We start from the raw sequence: 20,213 nt of genomic DNA, 5'->3' as shown, positions 1-20,213 counted from the left end.
TTTATTGAAGTATAGTTGATTTACAATATTATGTTAGTTTCAGGTGTACAGCATAGTGACTGCATATTTTTACAGATTATACTCAAGAAGCTCAGAAGAGAAATACTAAAATGTTTACTTGCTATAAAGTTTCTGATACAGTAGGTCCCAAGGATTCGCACTGTTAACAAAATCCCAGGTGCTGCTACTGTTGCTGCTCCGGTAATAATATTTTTTCAGTAATTCTCAATAATAATATCATTGAGAAGCACTGTGTTAGAAGGACTGAAATTATTCAGCTTTCCCAAGGGCTGTCAGCTGATTAAGGTTGAAAAAAGTAGAGTGGGGAACATTAGTAGGTAAAAGGATAGATTTCCCTGAGAAAGACAACTGTGAAACACTTGTATGGGTCGCTGCTGTGAAAGTGCCCACTAAAAAGTCTTTTAAAATATAACAGATTCTTAACTAAATTGGTTCTGTGCAATCCTATCTGAAAGTAGGGGAATTATTTAGTAGTTTTTAATAATTTATGAGACACACTCCTTTGACAATTTGATGTACACTGTAGACCTACTTCCTACAAAAAAAAATACACAATCATATTCTCAAAATGTCTTATCCAATTTCAGGGATACACAGAATCCCCAACTCCCATCCTGGATCTTAAGTAAGAAACCAGTAGAGTGACAAAGGATTAATCACCAAAATACACAAGCAGCTCATGCAGCTCAATATCAAAAAAAACAAACAACCCAATCCAAAAATGGGCAGAAGACCTAGACAGACATTTCTCCAAAGAAGATATACAGACTGCCAACAAACACATGAAAGAATGCTCAACATCACTAATCATTAGAGAAATGCAAATCAAAACTACAAATGAGGTATCACCTCACACCAGTCAGAATGGTCATCATCAAAAAGTCTAGAAACAGTAAATGCTGGAGAGGGTGTGGAGAAAAGGGAACGCTCTTGCACTGCTGGTGGGAATGTAATTGATACATCCACTATGGAGAACAGCATGGAGGTTCCTTAAAAAACTACAAATAGAACTACCAAATGACCCAGCAATCCCACTACTGGACATATACCCTGAAAAAACCATAATTCAAAAAGAGTCATGTACCACAATGTTCATTGCAGCACTATTTACAATAGCTAGGACATGGACACAACCTAAATGCCCACTGATAGATGAATGGATAAAGAAGATGTGGCACATGTATACAATGGAATATTACTCAGCCATAAAAAGAAACAAAATTGAGTTATTTGTAGTGAGGTGGATGGATCTAGAGTCTGTCATACAGAGTGAAGTAAGTCAGAAAGAGAAAAACAAATACCGTATGCTAACACATATATATGGAATCTTAAAAAAAAAAAACGGTTCTGACAAACCTAGAGGCAGGACAGGAATAAAGATGCAGACATAGAGAATGGACTTGTGGACACGGGGAGGGGGAAGTATAAGCTGGGACAAAGTGAGAGAGTGACATGGACATATATACACTACCAAATGTAAAACAGATAGCTAGTGGGAAGCAGCCCCATAGCACAGGGAGATCAGCTCCGTGCTTTGTGACCACCTAGAGGGGTAGGATAGGGAGGGTGGGAGGGAGATGCAAGAGGGAGGGGATATGGGGTATGTGTATACATATGGCTGATTCACTTTGTTGTGCAGCAGAAGCTAACACAACGTTGTAAAGCAATTATACTCCAATAAAGATGTTAAAAAAAAAAGAAACCAGTGGAGTTGGATTCCGCCAGTTCCTCTCCATCTTTATAGACACTACTTAAAAGTCTTTTAAAAGACTTTTTTTATTTTGAATTTTATTTCATTTATTTTTTTATACAGAAGGCTCTGATTAACTATTTTATACATATTAGTGTATTTATGTCAATCCCAATCTCCCAATTCTTTTTTAATGAAAGAGGAAAATAAATTATCCATTTCCCCAGAGTAAATGAGCGGCCCTTGTACAATCAATGAGTGTTTGCTGACACCTAGTGACAATGGTAAAAGTTACAGCGCCTCACTCATGTTTTCCTCTTCTAAAAATCAAGGAATTTTGAGAATTCTTTTTCTAAATTTAATCAAATCTTTTAAAATATAATAATTTATTTTATTCCTCTCCTATGAGTTATAAAACTCCCAATAACACAATTTACCTGACCCTGAAACTTCATTGGTTTTTAGTTTGTACTTCTGGTTGAAACTAGATGTCTTGAAATAATAGCAAAGAGTTGATTAATTTAAATAGTGTATACGTGAAAGCCCCCCGCCCCCTCCAAAAAAACTGTAGCAGTATTTGTTAAATATTAGGACCTAGAAATGGGGAGTCGGTTTTACGTTTCCACCATTTCCCAATTCCCGTATTTATTCTTTCATCGAACATTAATTTTGCACGTCCCCTAAGCCAGGACAGTTCTAGGCACAGGAGTTAGAACAGAGGAAGAAACAGACATATTAACTTCAACTTTCTACCATATCCTAAATTTCCTATTGTGGAATCTTAAGTAGAACAGATCTCTCATCTGTGATGTTCTGCTCATATACATGAGGTCATAGGACACTCGATTTCCACTATCGTAAGCAAGGATTCTTTCTCCTCTTCCCTCCTTTCCTCCTCCTCTCCTTCCTCCCAATCCCCACGGCCACCACCACCACTCCTCCTTCTGGTCTAAGACCATCCAATGTAACTGCCATCACAACAGTATTAGCCATCATGGAATTTTTGTCCAAGCTCAGAAGTGATGCTTTTATCACTGTAAATCTTTCACCAACATTCAAGTTGCAGACACAGAAATTAGGAATATAACTTAAAGCATTTTACAGAAAACATGAGTACAAATTATTTTTAAGTGCACAGGTATAAGATCTATGATTATGCAAACCAAATAACCACCTGGCTTAGCTGACCCTGTAGTGATAATAGTAATTTCATCCCTGAGACTTTTTTTTCTGAAGCTCAGTAGGTTATAAGCATGTGTTGTGAGCCCCATCATAGAAATATCAAAGCTTTGCACATTCCATTCTAAACCCTCCACCCCACAAAGACATGGCTTCCCGTGCCACAATTTATATGATGGCTACAAAGCTTACAACAGTGAGAGATCGTGGTGTTTTACTGAGTAAGGGCTCAGGTAATTATCTGGACTTTACAGAATAGAAGGATAATGTTAATGTTGGCCTTTTTTTCCTATAATAAGATTCAAGACCTGAGCACACTAATATGCAAGAGCTCTCCAGCAGAATGATCTAATCCCTTCACTAGGACCTCCAGAAGGCAGACATTTTCAGCAGCCCCACCTCAGAACAAGACAAAATTGTTTTCTCCACGATGCCTAGGCTGTCACTGAAACTAGTATTCACCACTCAGAACTACTTTCTCCATCTTCATATGACTGCCGTCAAGAACACAGACCTACTAGAGAATGGACTTGAGGATATGGGGAGGGGGAAGGGTAACAAAGTGACAAAGTGAGAGAGTGGCATGGTCATATATACACTACCAAACATAAGGTAGATAGCTAGTGGGAAGCAGCCGCATAGCACAGGGAGATCAGCTCGGTGCTCTGTGACCACCTAGGGGGTGGGATAGGGAGGGTGGGAGGGAGGGAGACGCAAGAGGGAAGAGATATGGGAACATATGTTTATGTATAACTGATTCACTTTGTTATAAAGCAGAAACTAACACACCACTGTAAAGCCATTATACTCCAATAAAGATGTTTAGAAAAAAAGAACATAGGTGATAAATGTTTTGTTGTCATTAACATGACAAAAGCTGTTATGACTCATCTTAACAGGTGGTCCCCAATTCTAACTACCATTTTAGATGGGATCAGTGTATTTTTCCCCCCCAGGAACACATAGAAAAATTTAAAGTCAATACAGCATTAATTATCAAAAAAATGGAGTTAACCAAAGTATGTCATTTCCATATACACTCTTTAAAAAACGAATATGGCATTTTTCCTGACCATCCAGGGGCAGAACCAGGCAGCTGAAGGCAGACACTGTCGCGTTAGCCAAGACTTGGCAGGGAGCACCACACACGGCAGCTGAGATGTTCTCAGGAGAAAATCCTGCTCCAAACACATGCACGAGCCTTCCACCCAGGCAGCCTTTAAAGACAAAATGATGAGTTCACCATCATAGAGGCAAATCTTTCTTTACTCAGAATTCAAACCTATGCTTTCCTGCTCCCCTTCATTCTTTCTATGCCCTCCTGAGTCCACACACTGGCCTTAGATTCCCTGTTTTCTCAGTTTCTTCTCACTAAGCTCTGGCCTCCAAAGCCTGGAGCCCTTATTCTGTCAAACCCCAATAATTCAACAACCTATAAAACGTGTAAAAATTCCTATGTAGAAAAATAATGCTTATTTATCGTTCTTAAACTTTTTATACAGAAGAGTATAAAGTGAAAGAAAAACTTCCCCTAACTACTTATCTCACTCCCCAGAAGTAGCCATGTATAGAATTTCTTGTGAATTCTTCTTGAATTTTCTAAGCATATAGGTTTTTTTATACAAAGGGGTCATTCTATACATAATATTCTACAACTTTTTTTAAAAATTAGAAGTGTAGCATAAACATTTTTCCAAGTCTATATATACAGATCTAGCTCATCATTTTTATTTTTTATTTATTTTTTTTGCAGTATGCGGGCCTCTTACTGTTGTGGCCTCTCCCGCTGCGGAGCACAGGCTCCGGACGCACAGGCTCAGCGGCCATGGCTCACGGGCCCAGCCCCTCCGCGGCATGTGGGATCTTCCCGGACCGGGGCACAAACCCGTGTCCCCTGCATCGACAGGCGGACTCTCAACCACTGTGCCACCAGGGAAGCCCCCTAGCTCATCATTTTAATAGCCACTTAGAATTCCATCATATGATTATTCCATAATTTATTGAGCAATCTTCCTATTGATTGATAGTTCCATAATTTCTCCTCTTTTTCTGCAATTAAGGATGGTGCAATGAACTATATACACTTATATGAGTAAAACTGGTGCAACTTCTTAGAAGTGGAATTGCTAGGTCAAAGGAAAAGTAAATTTTTAATTTTGACGAATACTGCCAAATTTCTCTCCAAAATAATGTTGCCCCAGTTTATACTCCTACCTGCTGTGTAAGAAGAGTGCCTGTCTGATGGGTAAAATCATGTCAGTTCTTAACAGACAACATGTTTTGCTTCAGTCTGAAAATCAATAAAGGAAAATGTCAGCTGACACCTGAAAATGTCAGATGTGCAGAGACCTCTAGTCTACATTGAGATAGAGGTCTAGTTTCTCCTGCCTTCAATGTCAAATCTAGGTGGTATTTACACAGCTACCTGACAAACTTTTTGCTTGGGTGCATTCTTACCCCTCCTCTCTCACCATAAAAGTCATGGATTCCTAGAGAGTTGAAAGGGGAACAAGGGAGCATCCAGCCCCAAACCCTTTATCAAATAAGAAATCTGAGGCTTAAAAAAGTTACCCAGCTAAAATAGTGACAGACTCAGGACCAAACCCCAATCCCCGTAGCATCCCGCCCAGCTGAGGCCAGACATATTTGTTCCAAGAAATGGCTTGGTTCGTACTTCATCAGTCTAGGATCCTGCTCCCATAATTACTTCTAACCTTTCTGCATCACAATCACATTTGAGCTATCTGAAGTGTAGTAAGACATTAAGGGGACAGAAACCCAAACCATCACTGGAAGAAAAGGCAAGGCAAATATCAATACATCTAAAAGAAGAAAAAGTTCAACCAATGAAATCATACTGTGCAATTGGCTTATTATTGGTGGAGTATGAATTCATCTGTGAAATAGTACAAAATGATAAAAATTAATCATATTTAATAAGTTTAAAACAATTCAAATTGGCAGATAGGTTTAAAAGTAAATGAAGGCATTTATGTTCTACTTAAATGATCAAATTATGAGCTCTTACAAATGGTATTACTTAAAGCACAAATTAAAGCGGGTTAATGTATCAAATTAAAATACAATCAAACACTTAGAGAATATGCACAATCTCCTCGATAAAAAACAAAGCCTCATAAATGGAGCATGACAAAGTTTTAGGAGGAAGCTGGGGCTGTTAAGAGGAAAACCGGCTTCTCTCTCCTTCTGTCATTCAGACTGACGTTGATTTCCTACCTCACAGAGTAGGGACAGGAGCTACTGATCCACTTATATACAGAAAGATCTTCTGCCTCATCTGCCTGACTTACCAAAGTTCTCGGTCACTGCTGTAATGGTCACTCTGGATGTGAACACCAGGATAGATGAGGCCCACCCTCTCAGGTGGTCATAACCTCTGACTTGGTACTCCCCGACAGGAAGGGATGGGACCACACACTGGAGAAGGGTACGGTTGCCAGAGACACCCACACAGGGGAACATCCCAATAAAAATGTCAACTTTCGCAGCTCCTGAGATCCCGACCACTGAAAACGTTAAGACGTCATCAGTCTGAGAAACTGAGAGCAATTCGGGGGTGAAGGCGTCGCTGTAACCAATGACGCCCACCTGGTAAGAAAGTCCATCTACCTCTATGACCAGGGCAACGGAGCCATTCCCTGCAGGAACAGCGCACTGGATGAGCTCAGCGCTGAGGTTCACAGTCAGGCAGGCCTGCTGGCCAATGTAGACTAAAGTGGAGTTCCGTCCCCTCAGGGCTGTACCCTCCAAGGTCAAGAGGCTTCCACCATGGAGGCTGAAATTCTTGGGGAAATAATGAAACACTTGAGGCAAAATGTGGAAGTGTCTGTAAACGTGACCAGAGCAAGCATACCCATATCTCGTATGAAGAACCGACAGGTAGTGGGGTCCTGGGGCCAAGCCACTGATACAACACGCCACGTGGGTTGTATTAAAGGAAGTCACAGTGCAAGGAAGGCGATCATCCACAAACACCATTGGCTCATCAGCCGCGGTACCTAACCTCTGACCCCTAATCAGCACTGTGGTCAGAGACCCACTGATGCTTGTGGTCCAGGCGTCCATGACAGGAGTTGTCTCTTCACACAAGAAAAGAGTGCAATTCCCCTGACAGGCGCTGGGCAGCCCATTAACCAGGACAGTAACATTCAGGGTGAAGGAAGCGCCAGGCAAGGGGTTACCCGCCGGGGTAATCCGACAGAGGACCGCCTGGTCCCCCAAACTCAAAATCACACAAGTGAAAGGACCTGAAATGTCAACCTGAACTGACCTCCTGCTGGAATTGAGAGCCAAGCCCCTCACCGTGAGTACTGTCCCTCCACAAGTGGACCCAAGTGTTGGGGAAATGGCTGTTATCTGAGGCAACACCACAAATTGCTGAGGCACTGCAGACATGTCAGCAAACCCCATCTGCCTCTGACGTACTTGGAGAGGATAGATGCCCGCCTCCAAACTGTGAAGAGGAAAAGCGCACCCAGACAGGCTTGTGTTCCTACTGGGAGACTGGGTCTCAACATCACAGCTCAAGTTCCCCAGAAGGACCTCTGAGTTGGAGAGATTCTGCCCTTCCACGTAGAGCCTCAGGCTGTGATTTGTGATTTCTCCTCGCGTGGCTGTGACCACCGGGGTTGCTGCCATTTCATATGTGAAGATGAAGCCCTTCCCCACCAGGCTTGGCAAAGGTTGGTGGGGGAAGGGCTGGCTGCCAGCCCAGACCTCCACAGGGGCTGGGGCACCAGGCGGCAGGGGGGCTGGCGGGGTCTCACACCAGACGTTCGTCTCCGTTGAGTTCACAATGTCACAGGACCGATTGCCCACGAGCACCCAAACCAAACCTGGGTCCCTGCTGAACCCTCTTCCTGAGATGCTGAGGATGGTTCCACCTAAAGCACAAATATTGAGAATAAAACTGAAAAGCTGATATTTCAGAACTAGGAACTCACAGCCCCTATGTGAGCCCCAGCAGGACCAAGTAAAAGATGGGGTAAGTGTTAGTGAAAGTATCTCACCTCACCCATCAATGTTGATGTATGATCATTTTGGCAGGAGTCAGATGCGCTAAATTTCACATGATAGTAAAACAATATAAATTGTCCTATAAGAGGAATGTTTATACTATTTAAGACAAAATTTCCAAGTATGTTTATAGATCCTTAGAAACCTCTATCAACTTGGACACTAATGAAAAATCAAATTTCTTGAAGGGCTCTTGTCATCTGCTATATTATCTTAACATGTCAGTCTATATGATTCTACAAATTATTATGTAGAAAGAGGATATGTATATTTCATATACACATGTATACAACATATACATAATGAAAAATCAAATTCTTTAGTCTTCTTGTCATCTGTTGTATTATCTGCCCTAATATTCCGTATTATTCTCTATGTTATTATGTAGTATATATGTATATTGTTCTATATATATTAAACTTACTAATGAAAAATCTAATTTGTTGAAGTCTTCTACTTATCTTCTATATTATTCTATGTAATATTCCAGTATTCCATGTATTATGTAGTCGTGTGTGTGTGTATATGACATATCAAGAAGAACTGAAACACTGAAGCATGCTTGTAATTTTGCTGCTGTATTCATAGACATCGTCTCACTTTCTAGTTGAGGCACAATCAAATCCCATCTTCAGGACAGGGATGGGGGCAATGTACCCCTTATCATTACCAAATCAGTGGTATAGCCAAGCAGCTTTAAAAAGGATTATACTATGTTCAAGAAGGAGAATGTACCTACTGTATAGCACAGGGAACTACTCAATACTCTGCAATGGCCTATATGGGAAAAGAATCTTAAAAAGAGTGGATATATGTATGTGTATAACTAATTCACTTTGATATATACCTGAAACTAACACAACATTGTAAATCAACTATACCCCAATCAAAAAAAATTTTTTTAAGGATAATGTGTTATTTCATCCACTATCACAATGATTATCACAGGCAAATACATACATAGCTTTCAGTTTTTTCTGAAAATGAGTAGTTTTCTAGATTTCTCTATTTGTCCTGTCCTGACATCTCCCATGTTGACATTTGTGTTTCTGACTCTGTCTCGTCCTTCATCTACATCCCTAGAGCAAGCGAAGACATCAAAGACTCATGCCTCTTGCCCTTGCACATGCAGTATCAAAACTATGGCTAACTCAGGAAGCTCTTCTCTCATTTACTACTGTTGTTTTTTTAATCGAAATATAGTTTATCTACAATATTGTGTTCATTTCTGATGTACAGCAAAGTGATTCGGTGATATGTACTCGAGATGCGCCACTTTTTAGATGTTTCAGCCTCCTTCTATTAGGAAAAAAGAAAACCAGGCACATCTCCTTTAAAGAATTAAAAATTCTTTAATTTCCTGAACTCACTGGGCTAAGGGATCCTGAGTTTTCACACCTTCCAAAGTACATCACTCAGTTCCCAGTGCAGGGGAAAGCACCTCTCCCTGCAGCCCCTTCTCTGGTCTCACCAGGAACAAACTCTGAATATCCAGGGAGTAGACTTGCTGAACAAATAATACCAGTCAGGTCAAAGCCACTCACCCAGAACGGACCCACAGCAAGGCTGGACGCTGAAGACTTCTGTGATGTACTGGATGTGAAGATCCACACTATAGAAAATGGGGAGATGGTCATGAAATAACTGAGAGTCAGAAAAAAAAGAGAAAAGAAGGCACGAGACAGCCGAGATGTATGTATTGGGGGGAGAAGAAGAAAGAAAGGGGGCTGTGATGGAGAGCACAGGTGAGGGGCACAGTCCACCAGAGAAGGAAGGAAACGTGAAGAAGAGAAGCTAAGTGGGATATTTTCCTGCTTCAGTATCAAGTGGGCACATCAGCCTCATAGAGTTTAGCTACTTTCTGGAATGAAGCAAGGGAACTTCTGGAGAAATACTGGGCAGGGGGACTTCAGGGTAAAGAGGACTGAGCACGGCTTGTGCAGTAATTGAAGCCATTTATTCAAAGCCCAAGACACTGTTATTATTAAAGGTCTTAGTGAAATCACAGTCTCTTATTAAGCGCAGACTCTTCCTCCTCACATAGAGATGCCCATCCCATCTCACCCCAACCCAACTGAGAGACATGACATCTTAGTTCCAGAAAGTTCTCCTTTCCCCAACTAGTAAGCCAAAAACTTGTCTTGAGAGTGAACTGTCCTGTAGGGTCTCCAATATTTGTTCAAATTTTAGGGTTCTCATATGTTTATCCCTTAACTTCAGAAGAAGAAGAAAAAATAAAGACCTAACTCAAAACTATAATTCCTCAACTGAATCGCTAGACCATCAACAGACTTAAAATGAACGGCAAGGGTCCACCTCACCCTTGTGCGTGAATGTGGGCCCCATTGATGGAGACTGAGATTCCGTGGAGCCCAGCAGGCAGCGGGGGCAGCACCACCTCCAGGCCCTGAGCTTCCTGCGCTCGGACCCGAGCTCTGGTGTCCCCAATGTGGACTTGGGCATCCAAATCCGTGTGGTTCATTGGCAGCACCATTCCAATGGAAAGGGTCTCACCTCCTGTGTTGAAAAGAATCCATTAGCCCCTGTGAAGTGGATTTGTGTTCTCAACCGTTTATTCAATTCTAAGATTAGCTTTTGAGATTAAACACGTGGTTAGCCCTGTGCATAATACTCTGATTAAGAGTTTTAATGCCGGGAATTCCCTGGCGGTCCAGTGGTTAGGACTTGGCGCTTTCACTGCTGGAACCAGGTTTGATCGTTGGTCAGGGAACTAAGATCCTGCAAGCTGTGCAGCGTGGCCAAAACAAATAAAATAAAAATAATTTGAAAAAGCTTTTAATGTCAACCTAATTTTTATCATGAAACTTACAACTCATTTAATAGAGCTACAGCCTATAACTTCAAGGGCATAGAAAGAAAAATTGTCAGGACAATTGTACACAAGAGGCATTAATTCATATCCATACAAAGGCAAATCAAGTAGCTATGATGGTCTTCATAACCAGAAAATAACACCCCATATCCTTTTTGTAGCCTCTACTTTTCTGAAGATAAAAGTCTAGAGCTCTGTCTTGATTATGCGCCGAGCCCTGTAGCAATGCTATATATGAGCGCAGTCATTCGCAGTTACAGAGCCCTTTCACCCACATTATCCCATTTGACCCTCACACTGTCCTGATAACATATGCAGGGCAGTTAGCAGGATTGGCATTTTGCTTTTGAGGAAACTAAGGCTCAGTAGCCCAGGTCTCAGAGCTGATTAATGGAAATGTGAGGGCCTGAGTCCAGTCTTGTATCTCAATGCCTTTTTAGTTTATTAGCAACTCTACTAAAATGCCATGTATACTACGGACACTTCATTTTATCTCATATATGTATTGAGTATCAAGAGGAACAGATATGGCTATCAGATGTTAAATGAAGTTTCGCAGGGTATGTAAAGCAGATAGGCTCTAAAAGGTTATAGAAAATCTGCCTATTGGGGCTATATTTAAAACAATTAGGTGTGTAAGAATTTGAATTTGGCACTGGCGGACTTTTCAGCTAATAGATCCCAGCCTGCTGTGAAGAAGGAAACCACATGGGGCCAATGTAGAGAGCCCATCTTTGGCCCATTTATACAACACCCAGTATCTGGCAGAATAATGGTGCTCACTTCAATAAAGCATTTATTGAGTGCTACTCTGTGTTAGTTCCTGGGCTAGGTACTTTTACCTATTGATACTTTATCTCCATTTTTCCCAATAACGTTGAAAGACTTACTCCTACCTAACAGTTGGAGAAGCTAAAGATAAAGGAAGTTAAGTATTGTGCCCAAGGAGTGGTTGAGCTGGAATTCATTCAGATCGGGCGCTGACAGCAAAAATCACACTAATGGTCTCTCACATCAAATCCTTCCTCCTCCTTCCCTGCCCCTCTTCTTTTCTCTTTGATTTCATCTTGGCTCTACTGTCATCATCAGCATCAGCATCTCCTGGATGGAGATACGTAGCCCTCCAACTTTCAAAAGAAACTTTCCCAACAGGGCACCACTCACTGTGGGTTTTATAACAAGTTCTTCTTTATTCTGCCTGTAGAAAGATCTCATTGCAAGTGTAAATCCTGCAAATAATGCATCATGTTGTATGTATCAATAACATGATCTCCTTGGGCTCTTGGTCAATTGTCAAGCTAATCTGAGATGCCTTTAAGGCACTGATGCAATGTATTTATTCTTTTCATTATAGGTGGGAAATTTTATTAAGAGCCAAAATCACTGAAATCTGAATAGAACACGGAGCTCCCTCCTCCCTTTTCTACTTCGTTGGGAAGAATCTATACCACTAAGGAATTTTACACACTTTGGTCGCCTCAGGCAGCAAATTCTTCTTCTGCACTATCTGAGCTGAATAATATTGAGAAGCTAAAGGACACCTCCCTTTATGTACTCTTGAGCAATGGAAAATGAAAATAGTACCAGAAAAATTGAGTCCAGGCTGTTTCTTTAGGAAATTTGATGGTCTTGTATAATAAACCCTTAGACATGTCTGCCATAAACTCTGTCAACTGGCACCCAATTAACCAGAACACAGTGCTACCTGCTACTTTTCCAAATCTATATGTTATGACATGATAATAAATTGTCATAATTCCATCCAGTCATATCATCTGAATCATCAAAAAAAGATTAAATCATTTCATGTAGTTGGATGCTAAATAATACACTCTTTATATATATGTCTCTCAAGGAACAAGTTAATCAGAGTATACTATTTTCTAATCATATCAAATAACCGCTATAAAACAACCTGCTGCCCCAAATGCTATTTTACAATAAACTGTAAGTGGCTGCGTGCCTGGAATCTGCAACCAGACTGCCTGAGTTCAAATCCCCACTCTGGTACTTACTACCAGGTTGTTACTACCAAGTAACATCTTAAACAAGTAACTTATTCTCTCTGTTCTTTAGTTTCCTAATCTGTAAACTGAGGCTAATAACTCTATAAATTAATGACAAAGATTAATGTCTACTATATGTCTGTGCTATTACTATTGGCACATAGTAGGTACACAATACATATTTACTGAATTTTTAACTTCGAATTCCCATGTCATTTTCAGGATAGAAATGGTCCCAATTTTACAGAGAGAAAAATAGATATAAGGAAATTTATTCAATGATGGCTAAGAGGACAAAATCAGTCTCCAGGTTTTCAGAAAAATAACTTCCATCCAAAATATAATACTATCTTCAATAAAATTAATAGGCCATTGTTTTGCCTTTTTATACAATCAGTGCTCTAAGCTGAAAAGATCCTGCAGGATCAGGTAGTTTACCTGCTATGCTGCTTCTGTTTCTGCTGAGAGACACAATTACTGGATTTAAAGAGGAGACGTAAGTAAATGCCTTGGGAAGAACCACAGAATGGTCCCCTCTGATCACAGTCACATTCACTGTAGGTCCATCTTCCCCCTGAAAAATTAATTTTTAAAATCAAAACTCTGGGGACTCCCCTGGTGGTCCAGTGGTAAAGAATCCACCTTCCAATGCAGGGGACGCGGGTTCAATCCCTGGTCGGAGAACTAAGATCCCACATGCCGCGGCACAACTAAGCCCACGCGCCACAACTATTGAGCTCTTGCATCTCAACGAGAGAGCCCATGTGCTGCAAACTACAGAGCCCACTCACCCTGGAGCCCTTGCGCCACAACTAAAGAGAGAAAACCCACATGCCACAACTAGAGAGAAGCCCGGGTGCCGCAACGAAGAGACCACACACCATAACAAAAGGTCCCACATGCCTCAACGAAGATCCCGTGTGCCACAACTAAGACCCGACACAGCCAAAAAATTAAGGAAAATAAATAAATAGTTTTTAAAAAATAAAATAAAAACTCTGTAAATAAGACTGAGTTGAGCAAAGTCCATACAGAATTAGTTTAAAGGGTTAATTTCAAGAAAATTGTTTTTAAAGACTATATTTGCTACTTTGAAGTCTCTCTCTGTGTCTCTCTGTGTCTCTCTGTCTCTGTCTCTCTCACATGCACACACACTCACAGTGACAAGTGCTTAGAATAGGCAAGTGCAGCATCCAACAGATTAAAGAGTAAAGAAGAATGATTTGCAATTAACACACCAATTGGTTCTGCAAAAAAAACGCAATTTCAAATAAACATCTATATCTAGCTAAACTACCCATCAAGTGTGAGAGTACTTTGAGATATTTAAGTACTAAGAAAACTTCCCTCCCACATTTTCTTTCTTGGGATATTTCTTAAGGCTATTATCTTACAAAATAAGCAATAACCAAAAAAAGAGAAAAAAAACTCCAAGAAACAGTGAAGCTACTCAGGAGAGCAGTCAAGGGAAATACTAGGATGAAACCTATAGAATAAATCTAGAAAACACCAAGTTAGATTGAAGCAGAAGAAGAGGGAGCTTCAACAAAAAAAAGCAACTGATATAATGAAATATTTTTTAAGAGAGAGGATTTTTATAATAAGGAAGACATGTAAAAAAAAAAACTCTAGGGACTTCCCTGGTGGCACAGTGGTTAAGAATCCGCCTGCCAATGCAGGGGACACAGGTTTGAGCCCTGGTCCAGGAAAATCCCACATGCCGCGGAACAACTAAGCCCATACGCCACAGCTACTGAGCCCGCGTGCCACAACTACTAAGGCCCACACGCCTAGAGCCCGTGCTCCGCAACAAGAGAAGCCACCACAATGAGAAGCCCATACACCACAACGAAGAATAGCCCCCACTCACCGCAACTAAAGAAAGCCCACGCACAGCAACGAAGACCCAACACAGCCCCCAAAAAAACAAATAAATAAATTTATAAAGTAAAAAACTCTAAGAAAAAGACAAACTATAAAAAATATATATTGCCTGATTCTGTCAGTATCATTCAAATAGTTTAATAATGTAAATATGGTTTATTGATTTAACCAACAAATGACACTGTAACTATATTCAAAGGAATTTAAAGTGGTTGTTTCAGAAAGGGGGACTGAAGAATGGGGAAGTGGGTACGAGAGAGTATGATTGTCTTACTATTTTCTTTTGAACTTTGCTTGTATCGCTTTGTTCAATTAAAAGTTGGCTTTCCTAATTTTTATTCTCTCTAGTAAAAGAAATTCAAACAGTACAAATTTTACCCATTAAAATAGTAAATATAGCTAAAGTGCTGATACTCAATGTTGGCCAAGGCACCAGAAATCAGACACCCACACAGCGATGGTGAGAGTATTATTTAAAAAGAGTTTCAGACAACTGGATATCCATGTCAAAAGCTTTATACCTCTGTGCTGTTGTTGTTGGCACACAGTAAGTACACAGGAAATTTTGGAAATTATCTAAATGTCCAATAATGGGAAATATACAAATTATAACACAAACATATTAGAATTGCATGCAGTTTATATATAAAAGCTAACATTTAATAATATTTGAATAACTGGATGAGATAAAAATATGGGACCAGAAATCAAAGATTACTCTGAACCCTCTCTTCTTCCAGAGATCTTTATTGTTCAGCAGACAGCCTTCTTTGGGGGTCATGGATGTGCTAGGAATCTTGATGGCACTGAAGTGAACTCTGAATAGGAAGTTCAATTTCAGCTGTGAGCATGACTCTCACCCACAGCACCAGGGAAGGGTCTGGACCAAAAACTCTTATGCCATCTATGGGATAGCACCAGCTGAAGAGGGATGGGAAAGCTAAGGGACTTGTTTTTAAGAAACAAGGGAAGCAGTAGGGACTAACTAGGAAGCTATTTCATAGTAACCAGACATTCTAGAGGATTCCAAGTTCCACCAGTCACATCCATGCCAGAAAACAAAATTGCTAATGAAAACTAAGTTATTTGTTTACTTGAGAAAGAAGCGTGATTCTAAGATATATGTCTTGCAAACCAACACTCAGAATGTGCACTAGGTAAATATATTTATTCTGTGGCACTAATACTCATTAAGAGTATGGACTGGGACTGCCTGGTTGTCTTCTTTTAAAAGAAATTAACTGATGCTAATTACAAGCCCCATTGGCGGGGTCAGCTTCCCAGTTCATAACAGAAGTGCTTCCATGTAAGCAACATAAGCATGCTCTCATGATGAAAACGTCATGTCAGTTAACTTAGTTCTAAGGAACGATTCACTGACAACCTTACACTACATGTTAACAATGGTCACTCACTCAGAGAGGAAATGCCAAAAGATTCCACTTACCTTGGGTGGAACTTTGCATTGAATTCTTCGTGAATTGCTTGTGGTGACATTAATGGCACAAAACTGGGATCCAAATAAAACCAGGCTAACATCTTCCAAACTAGAGCCTCGGATGGTGGCCCAGAGCCCTCCTGTACAAAAGCAGCATTTTCAGATAGGACACACAGCCGTACAGACAGACAACAATTAATTATCCACAAGAGAAATAAATGAAATCAAAATATGAAACTCCTTAGTCAAAACACAAGGCATGTTCAAACTGAAGAAAAAGACTAAAGTTAAAAATATCAACTACTAAATGAGATGGAAGATACAGTGACTGAAGGGCAGAGAGAAGGAGATATTTAAGAATAAAACATAGAGATAAAACACAGACATGGAACAGAGAAGTAGAGTATCAATAGATGGTCTCTGGAAACTGCTTCTGCTCCAGATTTCTGAACATCATCCCTGCCAATTCTATAAAACATACTCTCTTCCCAAGAAACCAGTATAAGAGAGCAAGTATAAGACAGTAGATAGAGCAGGGGGCCCAGAGTCAGGGCTATAGACTGCTCTACCACTTAGAGCAGGTCATTTGCATTATTGTCCCTGAGTTCACTGGTCCTCATCTCCCTCAACTTTTTTTTTTTTTTTGGCCATGCCACTCGGCTTGCAGGATCTTAGCTCCCCGACCAGGGATTGAACCCGGCCCTCAGCAGTGAAAGCTCAGAGTCCTAACCACCGGACCACCAGGGAATTCCCACTCCCTCATCTTTAAATGACAGCCTTAACCCTTCCAGCTTTGTGATTCGATACCACACAGACTATGTTCTGGTCTCCATAATGATATAGAAGGGACTGTCATTGTCACCAAGTGCCGCCAGGATTTCTGTACTGACCACTGAGGAGGAGCAACCACAGAAACCCCCATCTCCTCACCACAAACGTCAGTAAGAGAAGGAATGGCACCAATCGCACTGATATCACAGCACACAATACCATTTGGAGGACCAGCCCTTGATCCAGCTGATGGACAGGAAGCCCACTTATTGTTGATCAGCAACGATTCTGGTCTGCCATCTTTCCAGAAAGGAATATAAAAGAGGCAGTGAAGCCACCAAATAGAGACACATATCCCATGCCAGTGGGGAGAGGCCACAGAAGCAAGGTTGTCATTCCCCAATGTGTCAGGGTGAGAAATTTATACAACCTGATGAAACTCTTGCAGGAGCATGTGACTAAGTGGAATATTACCCTGAAGTTAAATATATAAACATGCCCTTAAGATTCAGGACAAGACTACAATAAACTTCTAAGTTAAAGAATAACACTGAGGAAGAGCCAACATACATTAGCAACATAAAAGATACAATATCTGGAAGCAATCTTGACAAGAACAATTCAAGAGTATGAAGAAATGTGAAGAAAGCTTTGAAATGCTGCTGACAAACGTAACAGATGAGTTAAAACTTAAATAAGAAAACTGAAGTAAATGTACGGAAAGAGTGAACATTGTAAGGTGGCATATCTTTCTTTTTTTTCTTTTTGAATTTTATTTTATTTTTTATACAGCAGGTTATTAGTTATCTATTTTATACATATTAGTGTATACATGTCAATCCCAATCGCCCAATTCATACCACCACCACCACCACCCCCCCACCTGCCACTTTCCCTCTTGGTGTCCATACGTTTGTTCTCTACATCTGTGTCTCTATTTCTGCCCTGCAAACCGGTTCATCTGTACCATTTTTTTAGATTCCACATATATGCGTTAATATACTATGTTTGTTTTCCTCTTTCTGACTTACTTCACTCTGTATGACACTCTCTAGATCCATCCACGTCTCTATAAATGACCCAATTTCGTTCCGTTTTATGACTGAGTAATATTCCATTGTATATATGTACCACAACTTCTTTATCCATTCATCTGTCAATGGGCATTTAGGTTGCTTCCATGACCTGGCTATTGTAAATAGTGTTGCAATTAACACTGGGGTGCATGTGTCTTTCTGAATTACCGCTTTCTCTGGGTATATGCCCAGTAGTGGGGTTCCTGGGTCATATGGTAGTTCTATTTTTAGTTTTTTAAGGAACCTCCATGCTGTTCTCCATAGTGGCTTATCAATTTACATTCCCACCAACAGTGCAACAGGGTTCCCTTTTCTCCACACCCTCTCCAGCATTTCTTGTTTGTAGATTTTCTGACGATGCCCTTTCTAACTGGTGTGAGGTGATACTTCATTGTACTTTTGATTTGCATTTCTCTAATAATTAGTGATGTTGAGCAACCTGTCGTGTGCTTCTTGGCCACTGTATGTCTTCTTTGCAGAAATGTCTACTTAGGTCTTCTGCTCATTTTTTGATTAGGTTGTTTGTTTTTTTACTATTGAGCTGCATAAGCTGTTTACATATTTTGGAGATTAATCCTTTGTCCGTTGATTTGTTTGCAAATATTTTCTCCCATTCTGAGGGTTGTCTTTTTATTTTTGTTTTTATTTCCATTACTCTAGGAAGTAGATCAAAAAAAGATCTTGCTGTGATTTATGTCAAAGAGTGTTCTTCCTATGTTTTCCTCTAAGAGTTTTATAGTGTCCAGTCTTGCATTTAGGTCTCTAATCCATTTTGAGTTTATTTTTGTGTATGGTGTTAGGAAGTGTTCTAATTTCATTCTTTTACATGTAGCTATCCAGTTTTCCCAGCACAACTTATTGAAGAGGCTGCCTTTTCTGCACTGTATATCCTTGCCTCCTCTGCCATAGATTAGTTGACCATAGGTGCGTGGGTTTATCTCTGGGCTTTCTATCCTGTTCCATTGATCTATATTTCTGTTTTTGTGCCAGTACCATACTGTCTTGATTACTGTAGCTTTGTAGTATAGTCTGAAGTCAGGGAGTCTGATTCCTCCAGCTCCGTTTTTTTCCCTCAAGACTGCTTTGGCTATTTGGGGTCTTTTGTGTCTCCACACAAATTTTAAGATTATTTTGTTCTAGTTCTGTAAAAAATGCCACTGGTAATTTGATAAGGATTGCACTGAATCTGTAGAATCCTTTGGGTAGTACTGTCATTTTCACAATATTGATTCTTCCAATCCAAGAACATGGTATATCTCTCCATCTGTTTGTGTCATCTTTGATTTCTTTCATCAGTGTCTTATAGTTTTCTGCATACAGGTCTTTTGTCTCCTTAGGTAGGTTTATTCCTAGGTATTTTATTCTTTTTGTTGTAATGGTAAATGGGGTTGCTTCCTTAATTTCTCTTTCTGATCTTTTGTTGTTAGTGTATCGGAATGCAAGAGATTTCTGTGCATTAATTTTGTATCCTGCAACTTTACCAAATTCATTGATTAGCTCTAGTAGTTTTCTGGTGGCATCTTTAGGATTCTCTATGTATAGTATCATGTCATCTGCAAACAGTGACAGTTTTACTTCTTCTTTTCCAATTTGTATTCCTTTTACTTCTTTTTCTTCTCTGATTGCCATGGCTAGGGCTTCCCAAACTATGTTGAATGGTAGTCTTAAGAGTGGACAACCTTGTCTTGTTCCTGATCTTAGAGGAAATGCTTTCAGTTTTTCACCATTGAGAATGATGTTTGCTGTGGGTTTGTCATATATGGCCTTTATTATGTTGAGGTAGGTTCCTGCTATGCCCACTTTCTGGAGAGTTTTATCATAAATTGGTGTTGAATTTTGTCAAAAGCTTTTTCTGCATCTATTGTGATGATCATATGGTTTTTATTCTTCAGTTTGTTAATATGGTGTATCACATTAATTGATTTGCGTATATTGAAGAATCCTTGCATCCCTGGGATAAATCCCACTTGATCATGGTGTACGATCCTTTTCATATGTTGTTGGATTCTGTTTGCTAGTATTTTGTTGAGAATTTTTGCATCTATACTCATCAGTGATATTGGTCCGTAATTTTCTTTTTTTGTAGAATCTTTGTCTAGTTTTGGTATCAGGATGATGAGTTAGAATGAGTTTGGGAGTGTTCCTTCCTCTGCGATTTTTTGGAAGGGTTTGAGAAGGATGGGTGTTAGCTCTTCTCTAAATATTTGATAGAATTCACCTGTGAAGCCATCTGGTCCTGGACTTCTGTTTGTTGGAAGGTTTTTAATCACAATTTCAA

At 40.1% G+C, this 20,213-nt stretch overlaps 1 protein-coding gene across 1 annotated transcript in view; it reads right to left on the bottom strand.

Annotated features, from left to right (window-relative positions):
• Positions 1-20,213, bottom strand: part of PKHD1 (PKHD1 ciliary IPT domain containing fibrocystin/polyductin) — a 425,823-nt gene that overhangs the window by 355,177 nt on the left and 50,433 nt on the right. Inside the window, exons 27-32 of the mRNA XM_067755820.1 lie at positions 16,098-16,228; positions 13,205-13,340; positions 10,249-10,444; positions 9,472-9,539; positions 6,202-7,794; positions 3,964-4,107 (exon numbers count right to left, since the gene is read on the bottom strand). Of these exons, the coding sequence (XP_067611921.1) occupies positions 3,964-4,107; positions 6,202-7,794; positions 9,472-9,539; positions 10,249-10,444; positions 13,205-13,340; positions 16,098-16,228 (2,268 nt within the window). The remainder of the gene's footprint in view (positions 1-3,963; positions 4,108-6,201; positions 7,795-9,471; positions 9,540-10,248; positions 10,445-13,204; positions 13,341-16,097; positions 16,229-20,213) is intronic.

Source organism: Pseudorca crassidens, chromosome 10 (genome assembly GCF_039906515.1).
Source record: "Pseudorca crassidens isolate mPseCra1 chromosome 10, mPseCra1.hap1, whole genome shotgun sequence".
Classification (NCBI taxonomy): domain Eukaryota; kingdom Metazoa; phylum Chordata; class Mammalia; order Artiodactyla; family Delphinidae; genus Pseudorca; species Pseudorca crassidens.
This window is presented reverse-complemented; position numbering and strand designations above follow the sequence as displayed.